This window comes from Gymnogyps californianus, chromosome 16 (genome assembly GCF_018139145.2).
Source record: "Gymnogyps californianus isolate 813 chromosome 16, ASM1813914v2, whole genome shotgun sequence".
NCBI classification, from domain to species: Eukaryota; Metazoa; Chordata; class Aves; order Accipitriformes; family Cathartidae; genus Gymnogyps; species Gymnogyps californianus.
Window position 1 is genome coordinate 14,363,479 of NC_059486.1, and position 20,361 is coordinate 14,383,839.

Consider the following 20,361-nt stretch of genomic DNA (forward strand, 5'->3'; position numbering starts at 1 on the left):
GGAAGAGCAAATGGGTGTGCAGAGGAGCCAGCCCCTCTTTGCAGCAGAGGCAAATTTTCGGGGCACTTGGCTGTATTAATTTATAAAAGAAGCTGGCATAATAAATGTCACCTAAACAGAGCTCCAGTAAACATAGCTCATCTTGAGTGTATAATAAAAATAATATACGGCTGCCTCTCGGCAGCTCCCGTCTCGCTGCTGGCCGGGAGGAGAAGCCCCTTTGCCGGGGATCCCGCTGCCGGCACGACCCTCATCCCCGGCAAGAGATACCCGAAAGCGGCTCCCGGCACAAATAACCTTTCCCGTGCACCGAGAGGCTCTTCTTTATGGGTGAGGGAAAGTGCTTAAAATGCTTAGAGGGAATAAACAGCTTTTAATGAAGTTACATTGCCACATAATGGGTATCATAAAATTGCCTTCATAGTACAGGGTCCCAGGATGGCTTTTATTATCGACTGAGCAGGAATCCTGTCTGTAAAGCTCCGGCAGCTGCAGAGAGGAGAATGCAAAGTCTTCTTAAATTACCTGATTGAAATAACCGGCAAATATTCTGCTTTGCTGCTTTGTTGAAGGCAAAGCTGCCTTTGGGGTGGTCTGTCAGACCTGGTTTGCAGCTTCTGAAGAACACAGGAGTTTCATTGCAGCAAAACAGATGTTCATCTTGTTTCTCTATCGGCTGTTTGATGAGAAATTTATTGCTCTTCTGCTGGGCTGGAGCTCCTCTGCTGTGGAGTCTATTAGGCAGCCCAGGAGCTGGCGGGGAGCCAGGGAAGCCGCGTTTTGATGAAACCCATGAAAAAGCCTCAGCTTCGAAGGCGCCAGTAATAATGCATCGGCTAGACTCTTCGGATCAGGCGATTGATTGCTGTGATTTGATTTATTGATCAATACCCTCAAATTTGGCGTCTGAGAAGCTGAACTAATCTTTAACTGCTGTGAACATCTCTGCCTGGTGGAGAATTAGAGCTGATAAGGAATGTATGAAAGGAATCTGAGCTTATCTTAATCACACAGTGCCCCGGCGCTGCCTGCGCCGAGCGGGAGTGGATGTGTGCAGAACACAATCACCAGGCAGAACAGAGCAGATCTATAAATTGATGGAATTCAAAGCCTCCAGCATCGATTACCATTATAACAAACAGTGGCGCGCTGAATGTCTGATTATTTTTAGACAAAGATTCTGTGCTCTCAGCAGCAATTTTGCTGATGCTGTCACTGTGTCAGATGTCTGTTGTTGATTGCAATTAGATGTGATACAAAAAAAAAAAAAAAATTAAAACTATCTCTGCCTATAGTTTTATTTCCACTTATTAAATCTCCTCCTTTGTTTGCCTCCTCCTAATGTCTGCAGCTGGATGAAATATTGCATTACCAGAAGAGATCTCTTATATTCAGTTGGGTATAATCACTTTACAGATCATTGGATTATATCTGATATGGTTCAGATAATCCTGGGGAAATGTGGGACATTTACTCTGCCGTGGTTAAATGCGCCCTGGTTTAGGGTTTTGAATGTGAATCTGCATAACATTTGGGTTTCTGAAACAGGTCTGCAACCCTCCCAATGATCTAATTCTATTAAAACACTAATCAATTCCCTGTGACGTCAGTCCGCTTTCCTGCCGGTGCCGAGCGTTAGGTCCAATGTGGATTTATCCTGTCCTTTTAAAATGGCTTTTGGAGCTGCCACGGCATCAGCTTGAATGGTTTAAGGAATGAATACCCCGGAGCGGTGACGGGGCGTGGGCAGCAGGGAGCACGACACACTGGGCGCCGCGGTTTGGGTTGCTGGGGTTCCGTGTGCCGAGATCCCGCTATTGCCAAGTGCCTCCATTGGTTTGATGCTTTCCAGTTTCTCTCCAGTGCCGGTGCGTGGCTGAACAGCCACGTTTGGGACCGGTCGGTGCTGCGGGAATGGCTCTGCCGGGGGAATGCAACTGGCAAAGGGCAGTTTCTGAGATGGCTCTTCCCGACGGGGAAAGCTCCTTGGGAACCCTCCGTGAAGCCCAAATGAGTGCCGGCGGCTGTGGGTCCACACAGGGATGCAGAGGCATCACTATTGGGGGGGTCCCTGGGGACCCCCATTGGACCTGGCTGGGTTTGTCCTGCTGGGTGCTTGGCTGCCTCTCCGCACCCCACGGTGATGCTGGTGCAAGGTATTTGGGGAATTTCACGGTTTTATTTCAACCCAAGGAGGGGGGGGACGTGGGCTTTGCTGCATGGCGAAGCAGTGGCCGTGGCCCTGGCCCTGACCTGGCCGCCGGGGGAGCGGGAGGTCTCCTCTTGAACGTGACCTCATCTTGCGCAGACACGCGCGGCTCCAGGGCTTGATGGAAAAATGCACCGCGGCGGAGGAGTTATGTGCTGCTGGCAGCTGGTGTTTTCTTTCTTTGGGAAATCTAATATATTGATTAGCTTTCTTCAGAACAGCATCAATAAAGCGTATAATGGCATGGCTGGTGCCTGCGGCGTCTCCTCCCCTGGTCTGAGGCCCCCTGGAGCCGGGAAGGACCTTGGCTGCTCCGTGTCAGGCTCCGTGTCCCGCCGGCTGCTCCTCCCTTTCCTGGCAGCCGTGGGCCCTGCTCTGCCCAGTGAACGTGCTTGGCCGGACACCCTGGTCCTCTGCAGGGAGGTTATCCCGGGCAGCCTTCCTCCTCCTCCTCCTCCTCCTTCTCCTCCTCCTCCTCCTCCCATCCCGTGCCTCCGCGGTACAGCTGCCACCGGCGGCTTTGGCTCAATCGGCTCCAGCATGGAGGCACTTGGTCAAACCCTGGCAAATATCTCCAGGGTCCGGCTAAGCCATGGGGCACGGCCATGATGTGCTCCTGTCCTGGTCATCCCCATCTCCAGGCAGCAAATGTCACCGGAGGAGCCACCATCACCCAAGGTGGTGGCACCGGCGGTGGTGGACTGGCACCGTGCTGGGGGGCTCATTGCGTCCTGGGTCCCTTCCAGGAGCATGTGGATGCTCTGCCCGTGCCATCGCAGTCTCCGGCACAGTATGGAGCCTCCTGGGTGCAGCCTGGCCCATGGCACATGGATTGCTGCTTCAGCCCCGCGGTCACAGCCGGGGAAGATGGAAGGAGATACCTTTTCCATTAAAGTGTCTAAGAGAGTTTAGAGGGTGATTTATTGTTGTTTTTGCGGTTGGTTTTTTTTAAGCTGATTGATTGCAATAATGAATGGAGCCCAGAAATCGGCTGGAGCGGCGGCTCGAGGCCGGCTGCTGGATTTAAAGTCCTGGTTGGCTTCAAACCCTCTCAACTATTGCAGCTTTCATCTGTAAAATACGCAGAAAGCAAACGGGATCTTATTTAGGGCTCTCCCAAGCCCAGATCTGCCCTCGGATGCCAGTGTCTGTAGGAGCGGGTGCCTTGCACTTGTCAAGAGCTGTATTATATACTGCTGGCTTATTTATTTCTTCGTGGTTCGCTGGAGAGCGAATCCATCCGGGGGGGATGGCCCGTTCTACCATGCAGCACCTTGGCATCGTGCGGCGGGTAAAGGCAGCACCATCCAGGATTGATCTGTCTTACGGATGCTTTTATTTTTCTTTCAAGTCCAGTTCACTTATAAAAGGGCTGGAGGAGCATCCCGGTCCCCCACAGCCCTGGGATGGAGGTGGCTGGGCTGCATCCCGCCGGCCGGGAGCCTGGAAGGGTTTTCTCTGCTTCCCGAGCATCTTGCTATGAGCTCATTTCAGAGAGAGATTTTCAGGGAAAATTGACAGCTGATGACTATGGGAAGATGTTTTCAAAAGGAGAAACAATTTACAATAATTAGAAATTTATAAAATGTCTTTAAACATGGTGGTAATAGGGATAAGAAAACACTTGCTGCAATGTAATCAGTTATTAGCAGCTGATCATTTATCTCGATGGATAGTTACTGCTGGTACATGAGACACGTAATAAAAGGACTCTTGATTAACTAATTTGAATATCTTTTGAGAACAAATTCTGAGTTCTCTTTTTTCTCCATTGTAACGGATCCGTACATCTGCGAGATAAACACTGAATGAATATGGTAATGAATATTATTCTGGAAGTGTAGCCCTTGAACGCTACCGTCGCCGTCCTAGCCCTGGCCTTGGGAAGCCGCTGTAATAGATGTAATAAGGAAGGGGCCTTAACGAAGCCGGCTGGGAGGAGCCGAGGCTACGGGATGCAGGAGAAGCGTGGCGGAGGGGGTTGCCGGGGGGTTTGCAGGGATGCAGGGTCGGGGGGGGCAGGACCAGGCTGGCCCCCTCTCCGGTAAGGAGCAGGACAGCAAAACACCGGGGCGGTGGAGCTGCCCGTGAGCAGCCGCCAATATAACACATGAGATAGCATCCCCTGATATATGGATTTTTTAAAAAACACAGCCTTTTCCTATCTCCCTGGGAATGGAAATCTGATGCACGTCTCAAATCTCTGCCCTCTGCGAGATCCCATTACAGCTCTTTTGATAACACGCCGTAAACCCCGATTCCATTTTAGATGCCGAGACCTCACGGCTCAGCATCTGCACTGCGGGATCGCGGACCATCGGTGGCCCTGGGATGGGTCCTGGGGTGACCGGTGGCAGCAGCAGGACCGATCCCTGCTCCCTCCCGGCTGCCGTGCCCATGTGTACCGGTGGTTAAAGGATGCGGCCGCACATGTGCAAGCGTGGCACGGCCGAAGCAGCCGGGAAAACATGACAAACTTGTATTTCTCCTTCCTGGCACAGCGGGCGAAGGGAGGAGGCGGATGCTGGGTGGGTTAAGTGGGGTCTGGTCCCAGCCCCACTTGGTTTCTCCGGCGGCTCCTGGCCCTTCGTGCCAGCCGTTCATGACCTCGCCGGCGGCTCAGGAGAGACTCCTGCTGCCTGCGAGTTATTCATCGTCCTCAGCCACTAATGGACTCCATTCAAATACTTCTGCCTCGTTCCCCCCTTCCAAATATTGTGATTCACATAGTGGCTGAAAGCAGATACCTTTTGGCAGCAAGAGCCCCAGATATTTTATATTTACGCATAATTTTCTTCCCAGGATCCCAATTTTCCCATTCTCTCGCCTTCCCCTTCTCCTTTTGGCTCCATCCCTGCCTGGAGCGGGTCGTGGCTCCGGCTCCATCACCCACTGTCCCCTCCCAGCATGGCCGGAGATGCTGCTGAGGGATAAAGGGGCTGGATACGGCTGCTCCTGCGGGGATAGGAAGGTGATGCTCGGAGATGTTGGCACTGCTTCTCAGTTGTATTTACTGCGGCAAAGAGCGAAGTCCACGTAGCTGTGGATGCAGTTTACAGGTAATTAAACTCAGCTTGGTGAGGATTTAAACATTAATATTGATGCTAAAGTTTTTAATAAAATATAGGGGGAGAGAGAGAGAAAGAGGTATCGATTCCTATAGGCTTTTTATTTTTTCTTTTCTCCCACTTTATTGTCATGGGGAAGGGTTGATATATGGGTGAGCATGAAATAAGGATGTCCTGTGCTGGCACGGGGGTCTGCAGATGAGGACAGATACGATCCCAGGAGGACAAGTTGGGGAAAACTCTTAGGAAAATGCATTTGGGATTGACCCGTATGGCGAGGCCGTTCCCAACCCTCCCCTCCTGAGCATCCTCTGCGGTGGGCACAGGCTCAGCCCTGTGCTTGGGGGCAGCATCCGCTTCTTGGGAATGGTGCCGAGCCTCCAAGGTTTCCACGTCCGCTTCTGCGTCCTGCGTCTTGCTGTCCATCACAGCTGGATCAGGACACAACCCCTTGGACCACGCTGCCGTCCCTGTGTCCAGGCTGCGCGGCCAGCATCGCTCCCATTCCCAGCGTAGCCCCGGGGGGTCCGGGATGGGGGTCCCTGGGGTCCCCCACTCTCACTGTGCCACTGCGGTCATCAAACCCCCTTCAACCTGTGTTCCCGTACCACACTAAAGGCCGTTAAAAAGATGCTGACGGCAGTTTTTCACTCCCTGCTTCTCTGTATACACACAGGACTCGGGTTTATCTGCTTTCTCGCCAATATTTTTTTATATAACAGTGAAATATTTATATTGTCCAATAAAAGGCAGTAAGCTTGCAATCTCGTGCAAATTCATCTGAGACCGGGAGCTTCGTTGTCTGAATTTTACACCCAGCAGTGACCCCTGGTAATTGGCTCCATACATCTTTAGCATCGCGGATTTACATAAAGCTTAGGGGGTGATTGATGGCCGGGGTCACCCCGCCTGCCCCATGGCCTGTCTAGCAGGGGATGGTGGTGGCCGCCCTGCACCGTGTCTCCTCCTGCCCCGCATCCCACCGTGGCATGGCCGGGCGGGTTTTTGGTGATGCCAGGGAGGAAGGAGCCGGTCCCCCATGATTCAGGCAGTCACGGCTTAAATCCTTGTAATGCTGGGGTGCAAGGCTGGCTCCACGCCGAGCGTGGTGGTCACGGTCCTGAGGTTTTGGTGGGACATGAGGATGGAGCAAACTGCAGGTGATGGAGCAAACTGCAGGTCCTGCAGCCGGGACCAGTTGCTGATCCTGGCAGTGGCAGCTCCTTCTATTGCAAACCCAATTTGCCCCGAAAGTGCCCATTTTGGGAGCCGGGCAGGGATGCTCGGGGCGGGTGAGTCGGGGACAGGACATGCGTTGCCGGCAGCCGGAGCTCGGGGTGCGGCCGAGCCCCACGCAGACACCTCCTGACCTCCGCCACCAGCACCTCAGCCCCCAATTTATCAAAAAGCAATTAATAGCCTCCCCCTCCGCTCAGGTTTTATGGTTTCTGTCTCTTCCCGCCGACTGCAGGGCAGTAATTAGAGTCTGTCTAATGAGGTTTTCATGGCGGGGATACGTTCTCTCGCCGTATCTCCCCGTCAGACAAAGGCTTTGCCACAGTTTATGGTGCCAGCGTAAATTTTTTCCGGCTGTTTTCACCGCGATACAAGCCGGATAGGGACCGGGGCGTCCCCCGGCACGGCCGGGCTGTGGGATTTACTGGGGAGCACCCGAGAGGTCGCTTCGCATCACATCAACCCCATCATTTTTATTATTTTTTTTTTTCACATTCCACCAAAATTAAAAAGCCATCTATATCTTAAAAACCTTATTTATGAACACTTAAGCGTAAGTAAGTCATCGTTGGACAGCTTCCCTCCCTGCTGATGGATGTAATCTGGCACCGAGGTGGACCGGGAGGGAAATCTGGCAATACAATATGCTGTGCTTGACTATTTTGACACTCAGAGTGCGATGTTTTTTTACAGTTACTGATGAGCTTATGGCACTGCTTCTTTTGGAGAAGCGAGGAGGAGGCTGGGGCTGAGAATATTGATTAGCGAGCTCCTGATTATCTCAACAACCCTCTCGGCTTGCCTTTTCTTTTGCGGGGAATACAGAATTTCTTCAATTATTCATATAAACCCCCTTGTCAATATTGCCAACACGCCGTGGCTGCGTGATGCAGAGCAAAATCAGTCCAGGGGAATTATATTCCTACAATCTTAAAACCCAACCCTCCTAAACCGCCTTTATTTTGGTTTTTTCCTCTGGGTTTTTTTTTTTTCCTCCTCCTTTTGTTTTTGTTTTGTTCCAGAAGGAGCTTAATTCTGTTTCTTGGGCGCTGGCAGCGTGGCGGGGGGGAAAGCGCACCGTCTCATAAACATTTAATTGAACTCAGCCGGGAATTTAAGAAAAATGTACCTGAGGTACAGGAGATTTGCTGTTAGAGAATTAACTCGGCAGGATGGCGGATTTCCCTCCCCGGCAACTCGATTTTTGAGAACTGTAGGTATAAGTGACTAACAAGAAGGGAAGCTAATTAGCCACAAAGACAAATTCTAGCCCCTAACCTTGGGGTATGGGGATTTCTGGCTCTCGCTGCCTCCGGTAGCTCCTTTGGATGGGCAGAGCTGGGTCCCGGGGCAGGGACAGGGGCTTCGCGGGGGGACACAGCATCCGCCTGGATGCGGCATCCGCCTGGATGCATCCCGGCAACGCGGGAGGAAACTTTGGGTTTCGAGGCGTTTATAAAAAGCAAACGTTGAGCATTTGGCGCCGAGATGCTGGCACCCAGCTCGCAGCCCAGATGGGGGGAGATGTGTTGTTTTTTAAAAAAAAAAATAAAAAAAGATGAGAAGGGGGAAAAAAAAAGAGCAACTCTAAAATAGCTTCCCTCGGAGGCTGTGCGGGGAGGGGTGTTTTCTGCCTGCCTGGGTGGGAGGCAAAACTGGCAGCGTTATAGGGGGATGCTCGAAGGAGAAGTGGGCAGGGGAGCGGGCAGGACCTGTCCTCCCCTGCCACGGTCCCGGGCATGATCCCGGCCCCCTCCCACCCCGTCAGCTCTTGTGGGGTTGAAATGGGAAGGGGAGAGCCCTGGGAGAGACAGACTGGACCCGGCTTGGTGTGGCCAAGGCATGGGGTCACTGTCCCCAACCCGTGAGGGCTTTCTGCAGCTGATAAAATCCGTCTGCTTTGCCTCCCTGGCTGGTACTGGGTGGTCCTTGTGCCACACATGGGCAGGGGTGCAGGCAGGGCAGGCAGGGCCCTGCTGCCGATGAGCTCCCTGATGTCCCCTGCAGGACACCAGGGATGGTGGCCCTGCCTGGAGAGCTTCCAGGCAGGGGAAGGAGCCATCACCGCCGGGAGGTGCCGTGGTGTGGCTGGGAGATGCCACGACGTGACCGGGAGGTGCCATGGCATGGCCAGGAGATGCCACAACATGACCGGGAGGTGCCATGGCGTGGCCAGATGCCGCGATGTGACCAGGAGGTGCCACGATGTGACCGGGAGGTGCCATGGTATGGCCGGGAGGTGCCGCGGTGTGGCCGGGAAATGCCACAATGTGACCAGGAGGTGCCGCAGCATGGCCAGGAGATGCCACGATATGGCCAGGATGCACCAAAAGAGGTTGAAATGGGCGATCTGAGGAGGAGGTGAGCACCGAGGTGGGACGACGTGCTCCCAGCCCACCACGTTGCTGCAGAAGGCATCTCACTTCTCCATCCTCCAGCCTGACCCAGGTGCTCCCCAGCTCCATGTCCCTACAACACCTCCGGAGGCTCCGTGGATGCCTTGGCTTTGGACCCTGATGCCGGCGAGAGATGCATTGCGCTTCAGGATACCTCTTCTTCTGCCCAGCTTTTTAATGCTCTCTCTTCAGGGGCTGCTTTCTCTGCTCCTCTAATGTGCTTCGATGGAAACCCCTGGAGAGCTGCTGGTACTCTGAGCTTGCCAGCAGCGACACATTAGGATCTGTCATCTGCTGAGCATTACCTGATTTTAAATCTGTCTCTTTGGAGCTACGGAACTGCATGAGAAAATATTAAAGTAAACAATAAGTGGATTTACACAAATGCGACTGATTTCCATATTTTTCATCACTTCATTTTATTACTGGGTTTACTGATATGCTCATTTATTTATAGGGCAATCCAGTATTGATTCATTCCGATGCACTATGCATAAACACATAAAAGAGAGTGATAACAATAGGAATACATTTTCAGTCTTTTAAATACTGCATTTTTTCCAATAGTCTTCATTAGATCCGCTACGAATATGAGCTATGTCCTTCGGGGAGCCCCAGCCGGTCCCTCTGCCCAAGTGGCTCTGGATTTATGAGGGTGTAAGGGAGAGCGGGATGCAATTCCCAGCTCGGCAGCAGCTGCTTCCCCAGCTCAGCCGCCTTCCTCCCCCCCCGGGTGTTTTTCCACAGAAGGTTTTGGGGGATTTTATCCCAAAATGTGGACTCCGCTCCCTTAAGGTCAGGTTTCTTGATGGCTTCTGTGCCAGGCGGCGCGGGATGGACACCAGAGTGCTGCTGCTTCTCCTGGGGTGAGGCTCGCAGGGGCCCTGGGGACTCTTTTTTTCTCTTTTTTTCCACTTTTTTTCTTTTTTCCCCTTTTCCCCCTTTTCTCCCCTTTTTTCCCCTTTTCCCCCCTTCCCCCCTTTTCCCCCTTTCCCCCTTCCCCCCTTTCCTTTCCCCCTTTTCTGCCTTTTCCTCCCTTCCCCTTCCCCCCTTTCCCTCCTTCCCCCCCTTTCCCTCCCTTTCCCTCCTTCCCCCTATCCCCCTTTCCCCCTTCCCCCCCTTTTTCCCCCCTTTCCCCCTTTTCCCCCTCTTCTTAAAATTTTTAAAATACTTCTTTAATACCTTCTTTCCCCCGCAAAGCCCACTTTTCAGCGCTCCCCATGAATATTAACCAGGGAGAGCAGAGCGCTACATCATCTGCGTCACGGGAAGGAGCCCATAAAAGCGCGGTGATGAATGGCGAGCGTTCCCCCTCTGCTCCTTCTTGTAAATGGGAAGGGAAAAAAAAAAAAAATCATTTTGAAATATTAACCCGAGTGGGGGCGGAGAGGCTTTTTTTGGGCCGTTTCTCTCTGCCGTTCCCAAATACATCTCATATACGTTTAGGCTCCTATATCCTTCCTATATAATTTTTTCCTCGAGGAAGGAGGAGCAGGGCCAGGAGAATAAATTGTACCCGCGGAGAATAAACTCGGCTTTTATTTTTTCCCCCCGATTAGCTAAAGGGCAGTTTCTTTCTCTCACCAAAAGCTGCCCACGACGGCAGTTTAATGGCAACAGCTTGAGACGGACAAAGTTTGAATATCCTTGTGACGGAGAAAAGAGCAAAGCGAAAGCCCTGCTAATTACAAAAGTTGCTTTATGAAAGATAATTCAAAGCAATAATTTAGCAAACATAATCAAGTAGCGCAGATGGGGATTTTGATGAATAGTTTGCAACATGCAATTAGCAGCTCTTGCAGTTACATATCATTAACCCTCAGAGCACAAAAATTATTTTCTCATTATTAGATGAAAAGGTAAAATTAAGCTGACTAGACAGTAAAGGAACAAACTACAATTAATTACCTTCATTTATTACAGTCATTATTTTAAACTTTTTTTTTTTACTCTGATAGATAGATGAAAACATCTAAATTAAAAGTTTTGTTCTGCTAAATGGGAGGTGAAACTTTGCGATGCTCGGGGTGCACCCGCGTGCTGGGGCCAGCCCGGCTCCAGCCCGGCTCCATCCCAAATCCGGGGACCAGCGGGAACCCCCTCATCACCCCGCTTCGTCTGTGCCAGGGATGCAGAGCCCCGCGCATCCCTGCCCGTCTCCTCCGCCGACCTGGACCTCTCTCGCCAGCTACCCGGGGAATTTTGCATCATTTTGCAGGAAAATCATTTTGGAGGAAAATAATTTTGGAGGCAAAATAATTTTGTGGGCTCGGAAGAAATCCGGCCCCGCTGGGAATTAACCGGCCTGGGTGGCACCTTCTCCTACCGACGGTCGGAAATCAGCCTGCTCCTTTGAGCCGCGTTGGAGTCGATGCTGAAGCCTTTCGTTTCGGCGTGTGCGTCGGTAGCAGATGGTTTGAAGTTGTCAACTGTCAGCAAATGCACTAAAAAAATAAATTAAGAAAAAATAAAGGAAAAAAAAAAATCAAGGGAAAAAAAAATTAAGAAAAAAACCCCAACTAAACCAGCCAGTGGAAAAAAAAGTATATTAAATTATGTTGGTGAGGATGGTAAAATAAGCTTGAAATATTTTCCCCGCTTGCTGTGTCGTGACTGGAGGCTGTAGCTCACCTGGGGACGGGTGTCCGGAGGAGGCAGGAGGATGCTCCTGCCCGGCAGCAGGCAGGGGCTGGCAGGGCCAGCGCCGAGCTGGGGGCTCAGCCCAAGAAATCCTGCGCTGCGGAGAAAGGGAAGAGCTCGGGCACGTTCTCCCGGAGCCGGCTGGGCCGGGATGCTGTGGAAGAAGGGGAGAAAAAAAATAACCTAATGAGCTGAACGTCTTCTGACTCTGCTCTCAGGAACTTTGCCAAAGCATCATTGAACTTGTCAGGAAGTATTACAACAAAATTAAGAACCAGCAGCAATTTTCTTGCGTTCAGGATCCTATGCTTTATAAAGTAAATTATTAATGCATTTTTTTTCTCTGTTAAGCAGTTATTTGCAGCAGTCTCGGTATATTTCTCATTAGAAATAACATCATCTGAAGAACTTATATTGATTCTTTTCTTTTCTTTTTTTTTTTTTTTTAATCTCCGAATCATGAACGTGAACAACATATTCCTATGACGTTCCCTTTAACTAGAATTCTCAAGCTTTATTTTTATATTATTGATCTTTTCGACATGAATTGCTTTTTGGCCTTGTGAAAACGTTGCGAGCTGCTTCTGCCTTTGGAGGAATGGACGGGGGGCTGCGGCGGAAGGCGTGGGAAGGCGGGGGTGGGCGTGCGACGGGTCTGTGGGTGTGCAGTGGGTTTGGGTGGGCGTGCAACGGGTCTATGGGTGTGCAATGGATCTGCGCGTGTGTGCAGTGGGCTTGTGCACGTGTGTGCAGTGGGTCTGTGGGTGCGCGATGGGGCTGTGCGTGCGTGCGATGGATTTGCGTGTGTGCGCGTTGGGGCTGTGGGTGTGCGCGCAGTGGGTTTGTGCGGCGTGTGACGGGTGCGTGCGAGGGGTTTGTGGGTGTGCCATGGGTTTGCGGGTGTGCGATGGGTCTCTGCACGTGTGTGCGTGTGTGCGATGGGTGTGTGCGTGTGCGCCATGGGTTTGTGTGGGTGTCCAGTGGGTTTGTGGGTGTGCGCGATGGGGCTGTGGGCGTGCGGTGGGGCTGTGGGTGTGCGTGCAGTGGGTTTGTGTGGCGTGTGACGGGTGCGTGCGAGGGGTTTGTGGGTGTGCGATGGGTTTGCGGGTGTGCGATGGGTCTCTGCGTGTGTGCGTGTGTGCGATGGGTGTGTGCATGTGCGCCATGGGTTTGTGTGGGTGTCCAGTGGGTTTGTGGGTGTGCGCGATGGGGCTGTGGGTGTGCGATGGGGCTGTGGGTGTGCGCGATGGGGCTGTGGGTGTGCGCGATGGGGCTGTGGGCCTGCGATGGGGCTGTGGGTGTGCGTGCAGTGGGTTTGTGTGGCGTGTGACGGGTGCGTGCGATGGGTTTGTGGGTGTGCGATGGGTTTGCGGGTGTGCGATGGGTCTCTGCACGTGTGTGATTGGTGTGTGTCCATGTGCAGTGGGTGTGTGCGTGTGGGCGATGGGTCTGTGCGTGTGCGCCATGGGTTTGTGTGGGTGTCCAGTGGGTTTGTGGGTGTGCGCGATGGGGCTGTGGGCGTGCGATGGGGCTGTGGGTGTGCAGTGGGGCTGTGGGTGTGCCATGGGGCTGTGGGCGTGTGATGGGGCTGTGGGTGTGCCGTGGGGCTGTGGGTGTGCCGTGGGGCTGTGTGCGTGTGATGGGTTTGTGTGATAGGTTTGTGGGCGTGCGCTGGGGCTGGGCGTGCGCTGGGTTTGTGGGCGTCTGCAGTGGGTTTGTGGGTGTGCGATGGGTTTGTGCGTGTGTGCGATGGGTTTGTGGGTGTGCGATGGGTTTGTGGGCGTCTGCAGTGGGTTTGTGGGTGTGCGATGGGTTTGTGCGTGTGTGCGATGGGTTTGTGGGTGTGCAATGGGTTTGTGCGTGTGTGCGATGGGTTTGTGGGTGTGCGATGGGTTTGTGGGCGTCTGCAGTGGTTTGTGGGTGTGCGCTGGGTTTGTGGGCGTCTGCAGTGGGTTTGTGGGTGTGCGATGGGTTTGTGCATGTGTGCGATGGGTTTGTGTGTGCGTGGTGGGTCTGTGCGTGTGTGCGGCGGGCTCGTCCATGCGCAGCGGGTCTTTGTGCGTGCGCAATGGGTCTGTGGGTGCGCGATGGATTTGTGCACGTGTGAGATGGGTTTAAGGAGTTGGTCGGACGTGGACGGGGCACCGGGAAGGCGGCAAAGGACCCCGGCACGAGGCAGGGGTTCCCCGGCACACAGCCGGTGCCGCGCAGGGGGTCCAGCCCCCGTCACCCGCAGCTCTCCCCGGGGACAGCGGCTCCCTCCCAGGCTCTCCCCCCTCGCCCCTCCGCAGCCCTCCTGCTCTCCCCGACTTCTTTACACATCAGCAAAAAAAGCGAGGAAAATAGCGAAGGCTTTGAATGTATTTTTTCATCAGTTTTCTTCAACATTTGGGGTCTCTGCTGCCGCTTTCTCCCCCAACAGCTGTTCCTCTCCGCTGAAAAAGAGCTCATTTGTGGTTTACTGCCATCAGTATTTAGATGGAAATAACCCACTACTTATCCTGCACTTGATCTCATGGATATAAGAATAAACTCACTGCCGGTGCGATGCAAATCCCGCGCCTTTGGAGAGGAGATGCTCAGACGGTCGATCCTCGCCGCCGTGCCGGGAGGAGGACCGGCTGCGCCGGGGGAGTTTTAGCATTTTGTCAGTCAATTATAATAATATTTCTGCTTCCAAATGTTTAAAAAGTTGGCTTCGGAAGGTATAATCATGGCACAGAGGCCAGCCTGACAATAGTAATTAATTAGGCTATTACGCATTCTATAGTGATAATTGCTTTGCTGGAAAGTCACCAGCCATGAAAAGGACCCGGCGCGTAAATGTAATTTATCACACGACGGCGATCCCGCGCCGCTGCTGTGCCTCACCTTGAGCCCGTGGATGCTGCGGAGGGAGATGGAGGCAGGGAAAAAAAATAGAAATTAATAGTACATCGATATATAATGCGGAGGCAGAGCTCGCCACCGGCTGCCAAGGGCTTTGCGGGCGGAGGAAGAGCGGTTGGCGGTGGGTTTGCCGTCGCCGATGGGCGTTGCGGTGATGGGGGGAGCGGGGACGATACCATCTTGACCCCACCGAGCCAGGGCTGTTTGCGGGGATGTTCAGCTCCCCCATTTTTAGCCGTTTTCTCCTCTTTTTAGCAGGACGCTGGTGACATCGCCCTCTCGGATGGGGGCACAGGGTTTGGTCCCAGCTTCTGCCCCAAGAAAGCAAGGATTTGGGTTTTTTTATTACAAAACCTTGATTTTAGGGCTGATGTGGGCTTTTTCTGGGTGTTTATTCAGCTCTACGTGAGGACTAACAGCGGTTTCAGGGTTGGGGTGAGCTGTCCCCCTGCAGGACTCAGAGCTTGCTCCGGCAGAAATCTCCCCTGGCATTTTAGTGAATTATCCCCATCCAGAAAAGGTTGCTGAAAATTTTAAATATCTTTTTTTCTCTGACATTTCCTTGAAGTTTAGTGGGACTCTGAAAGAGTGGAGTGGCTGCCTGGCTCACCACCCCGCCGATCGGCTGTGCCGGTGATGCCCTGGCACCGACATGGGCTGAAATGTGCCGACCCCAAGCCAGAGCCCAGCGCGAGGAGCCGGGGCAGGAGCTGGGGCTGATGAAATGGCCCCCAAATGCCTCCTCGCCAGCAAACTGCGGGTCCTGTGGCTCCAGTTAAGATGCTGAGGGTAGTTAATGGGTGGAAAGGCGTTACACCGCATCCGTGGGTCCTCCCTGGGAAGGTGGGCTGGGCGGTGGGTCGACCCCTCACATAAACCAGATGGAAACCTGGATCTGTCCCCAATGAGCCCGTGGCAGGTGGCCCTGGAGAGGCGAGGTCCACGGGACCACGGCGTGGGGATGCTGCAGGCTCCTGCCCGCCCTGGAGCCACAACGTTCCCAGTGGGAGATGCTCAGATCTCCATTGGGATTGCCGAGGAGAGGGAAAGGCTTCAAAGTTTCACCTTGAAAAACGCTTTGTCTCTGTGATGTGACTTCAGGAATAAAATTCAGTGGAAACAGCCTGATTCGGAGGGCTGGGCTGGCTCCTCCCCACTGGCACAGGTTAGGGGTGCGCAGGGGGGCAGGCGCGGGTGATGGAGAGATGATGGAGAACACATTACGGCTGGCTCTTGACTCTGCACCCTTAGGTCGACGCTGTCTCAGGGCAGATGAAGCTCTTCGGAGCAGCTCGAGCAGGTCCAGGCGTCCCCGTCGCCCTGCGGCAGAGCCGTGCCGATGGGCTGTGCCTGCTCCCATTCCTCTCCTGTGCAAAGTCCGAAGGGTGCGGAAAGCGGGGGGGTCATGCAGGGCTGACGCCGTGGAGCACCCCAGCACCGCCGTGTCTCTGCATCCTTACGGACCCCCTGGCAGGGCTCCCCGTGCCACCCCAACGCCGTGTGCCGCCGGCGAGTTCGGCAGGCGCAATGCTGTCCTGCTACAATACACAGGCAGTGCCGCTTGCTGCCTGCTTGCTGCCTCCCCCCTCTCCTCCCCGCTTTATTATTATTATTTTAAAGCACCCCGAAGCCAAGCATTTTTGCAGAATGCTGAAGAAAAGCCCTCAAATTCCTCCTCTGCTGGAAATGCGGCGCCGAGAAAGTAGGTTTGTGTACAAGACGCTATAAAAAGCCCAGCTTATACAATTTTAACAATAGAAAAATGATCTTTGTGCTCCAGTGCCTGCGAGCTTGGAAGGAGAAGGCGGTTTGCTCAGGTGGCTGCTGGATTACAAATGAGCGGTTTGCTTTGGGTTTGAATGACAAGCAATCGCAATCCGGGCTGGCAGGGCGAGCCGGGAGCTCCGCCGGCACGGAGGGGATGGGTGGAGGGAAAAGATGCTCCGGCGCGGGAGCTGCCACCGGGCTGAGGCGCGAAGTTCAGGCTTTGTTTGTTAATTAGCCCATCGGTGGCTTAAGAGTGGTTTAATTGACTAGTCTGCTGTTGGTAGTAGTGTCTCTGCCAGCACCAAATGCCGAGTGGGCACCTCTTCCTCCATCACTGGATGGTGTGGGTTCCCAGTTTGGATCAAATTGGGCATTTTCCAGCTGGGAATGGATCACCTCCATCGCTGGCTCCTGCGCCTGGAGCAGCAGGGACACAGAGGTCCATGTGTCCCACCGGCACCCCATCCCACCCGCTGCAGGTGGGGCTGGATGTGCAGGAGCAGCAAGGGGACCCTTGACAAACAAAGTGCGCCGGAGCCCGGTGGGCAGCAGCCCCTGCCCCGAGGTGTCGGTGCGCCTTGAAAAATTAAGGGGAGTAAATGACTCATGCTCATAAATGTTGGATGGGAGCGCACGGCAGATTAATATGTTGTTCGGTTATTAGCAATGCAGCGTGCCGTCTCCCCGCCACCCAGCCGGCGCGAGTGTCACCGGCACCCTGGCACCCTGGCAGCCGAGGGGAACGGGGTTGTGAGCAAGAGATGTCCCTGTCCCAGTGCGAGCATCGCTTCTGCCCATGGCATCATACTGGGAGGGTGGCTGGGGAGGGCTGTGTGCCGGATCCAGCCCAGCAAGCACAACAACAGGCAGACTTCTTTATTTCTTATTTAAGCGTCGACATTAAATTATAATTTTCATTTACTCAGAGCACATCAATGATTTAGGGCGATGTGACATGGCAGCGGCGCGAGGAGTTTAGCCAAAGGCAGTGAGCGGCTGCGCGGGGCACGGAGCGGGCGCAGAGCCGTGCCGGGGGGGGACCCGTGTGCCGGTCATGGGTGGCACCAGTCCCGGTGGCCCGGCAGAGCTCGCTCCTGCCCCGCAGAGCTGGTTCCCTCCCCCAAGCCCATCTCTCACCCCCTTTTTCCATCTCCTTGCAGGTGATTGCACTTAGTAAGAGAAGCAAGGAGGCTGAGACGGCTTTCCTGAGCGTTTACAAGCAATTAATCGAAGCTCCAGGTAAGCAACGCGGTGGCGACCTGGCTGCCTAACAAGTCGCGTGCCGGCGCCGGTGCCGAGAGGAGCCAGCGAGGACCGCGGCAGCGCTGCCGGCCCCGTCCCCGGTGCGGCTGGCGTCGCCGACCTCCGCTCGCGCATGGTGCTCTGGAGATACCAGCCGAAGAGAGGAGTGGAAACAGCTTTTGCCATCGCTGTGTTTCAGCCCCTGAGCCAAATGCATCTTGACATTAGGAAAGGAATACATTTGCTCAGCCCTTGTAATAACGCTGCGGCTATCCCCAGTTGTCTTTTTGACGGTAAGTTAACCGAAATGACCGAGCGCCGGCTCACAGCATGGCTCCTGGCACTGGCCGCGGCTCGGGGACGGCTTTCCCCGTTTCACCGCCGTGCTGGGGTGTACCCCCTGTGCCGGGTGCCGCTCGAAGTCTTGGGAGGGGGAAACTGAGGCACGGGGCAGCCCTGAGGCTTGTGTTGGCAGAGTTGGTGCTAGGGCCGGGTGAGGGGCTGGGACCCCCCTCCCCGCTGCTCCCCAGTCCCCGCCATGGACTCTGGCACGCTCTGAGCCGGGGGGGTCGGCTGTGCCAGGCACGGCGGCGCAGAGCGTCCCCCGGCACGGCGAGGATGGCGAGCTGCAAACGGCTGAAGATGCGCAGAAGGGCTCCTGCAGGGCCACTAATTCATTTTCCAGACATTTAGGAATAACAAAATGTTTTAATGATTTCTTAGGGGAATTAGGGAGACATATTTTTGTCCTCATTAAATTTTCTCCTGTGCTACAAGAACCAAATGTCAGCTCGGTTTCCAGAACCCAGTTATCTTCCCTCCCCACCTCCCCGCGCTCACCCGCCGTACTCTTCCTGCTTGCACACGCGTGCACATGCATGCACGTGGATGCACACACGTGCACGCACATACGCACACATGCACACCCCAAAACTGCTCCCCTGTGGTCTCTGCACCCCGCCTCCTCCCCTCTCTCTGCTCTCCCGCAGCATCCATCTCTTGTTCCCCTCTCCTCTCCTGCTCCCCAAATCCTCCCGCCCGTCCTTTTGTCCCCGTCTGTTACATGTCCGTGTGTCTCTCGACAGGCGAACTCTTTGTGGAATACTTTACAAGCGCCACATAAGTCCTGATTCGACATTTTTTGCTTTGAATGGCTGCTGTCAACACAAATCTCTGGCAGAGACTGTAACGGAGCCTGATTGCTCAGCAAGTATTTTGATAAGTGAGCTGGCTGTGTGTCTGTAATTACGGGAGAAAACCGTAAATCTTTTGGATATTGTTCACACAGATGTGGCGTGAAGGGAAGGGGGGGAAGCAGTAAAATGTGTTAAAAGCATAATTAATGTCATTGTTGTTGGGGATGATTTGATTTAAGGCTGACTTTGACTCGTGGAGGGATTCGTAGGGCGCCGGTGGATGTGTTTGAGCAAATTGGGATGGGGTGGCGGAGGAGGTGCCGCCCCGGTGGGAGAGGTGACGGCACTGCGGATGTGCCGTGGAGGTAGCGTGGATGCACCGTGCATGCACCATGGATGCACCACAGATGCACTGTAGGTGTACCACGGGTGCCCCATGGGTGCCCCGTCCTCCTCTTGGAGCCAGGCAGCAGCACGGAGCAGATGTCACCCTTCAGCCCCCGGCACGCTGACCTCTGCCGAAGGCCGGGTCAAGTGGCCGGGCACTGGCACAGGGATGAGCTGCTGGTCCCCAGGGACACGGGTGCTCCCTTGGAGCTGTGCATGCTCAGGAGAAGGTGATGAGCACCCAGGAAGCCTCCTGCCCCATCCCACCATCACACGGGTGCCTCAAGCTGCTCCCATGGCTGCGCAGCAGCTGCGCGGTGCTGCGGTGAGGGTGTATGGGAGCGGGTTTGCTGGTGGCCCAGACCCCCTCCAGCACGGGGAAAGGCCCCTGCGCCCGCTCCCCCGTGCCGGGGCTGGGGACACCAGGCGGGATCCCTGCCCACCGCCCTGTCCCTGCTGCAGCACTGCTGGTGCCACTAAAGGACAGCCAATAACGCCAGCTAGTGGCAGCACTTATTATATATATATTATATACATAAAAAATATATGTATGTATATATATAGTGGGTGAGTGTATGGAACGATAGATAAGCATGCCTGGGCAGCAGGTTCTGCTTTGCGGCAGGGACTTGCCATTTCCCACGTGAGCTGGCTGCGCCGTCGGTGAGCAACACCACACCGTGGCCCCTGGGCGTGCGGGAGCTGCCATGGGACCGGAGTGTGCCATGTTTTGGCACATGCCTCTCTCGCGTCACCCGTCACCCGGCTGTGCCGCCGGTGAGTCACCGCCGCAGCCAGGGCTCGCAGCTGCACGGCCGCTCGACTGCGGCGTCAGTGCTGTCTCCTCTAACCTGTCCCGACGGGGGCCGTCACCCACGCAGGGGGGACCCTCCTCTGCGCCGTGGGCAGCGTCCCGAGTCCTCCCGTGTGGCTCAGAGTGCGATGGCATGTGGTGTCCCCGCGGTGCCTTGGCGCGAGCAGATGATGTGCTGGGGTTTGAGTGCTTCCTCTCTCCAGCCCTGCAGCAGGAGGGTTTGCTCGCCGGCAGCACGAGCACGGCGCGAGCGTGGCGTGAGCGTGGCGTAAGCATGGTGTGAGCTTGGTGCAAGCACAGCACAAGCTTGGTGCGAGCATGGTGCGAGCACGGTGCGAGCTTGGTGCCTGGTCCCGGCAGTCCCTTGGTGCATCCGAACACCTCCCATGCGGTGGCAGAGCCAGCCCCACAGCCCAGGGCAGCGCTTTCCCAGTAGCTGGACAGTGTGGTATTACCACGATGTAATTAATCCAGCCGGGCATTTTGCATCAGCGCTGCCCCAGCTGATGTAGGGAGTGGAGCCGAAGCACTGCTTTCTCTTTTCCCTTCTAAAAGCTCCGCTCCCGACCACTTCATC

General features: G+C 54.5%; 1 protein-coding gene across 1 annotated transcript in view; it reads left to right on the forward strand.

Annotated features, from left to right (window-relative positions):
* The window catches only part of CUX2 (cut like homeobox 2), a 73,406-nt gene that overhangs the window by 39,264 nt on the left and 13,781 nt on the right, over positions 1-20,361 (forward strand). Inside the window, 2 exon segments of the mRNA XM_050906901.1 lie at positions 5,177-5,268; positions 17,366-17,444. Coding sequence (XP_050762858.1) covers positions 5,177-5,268; positions 17,366-17,444 — 171 coding nt within the window.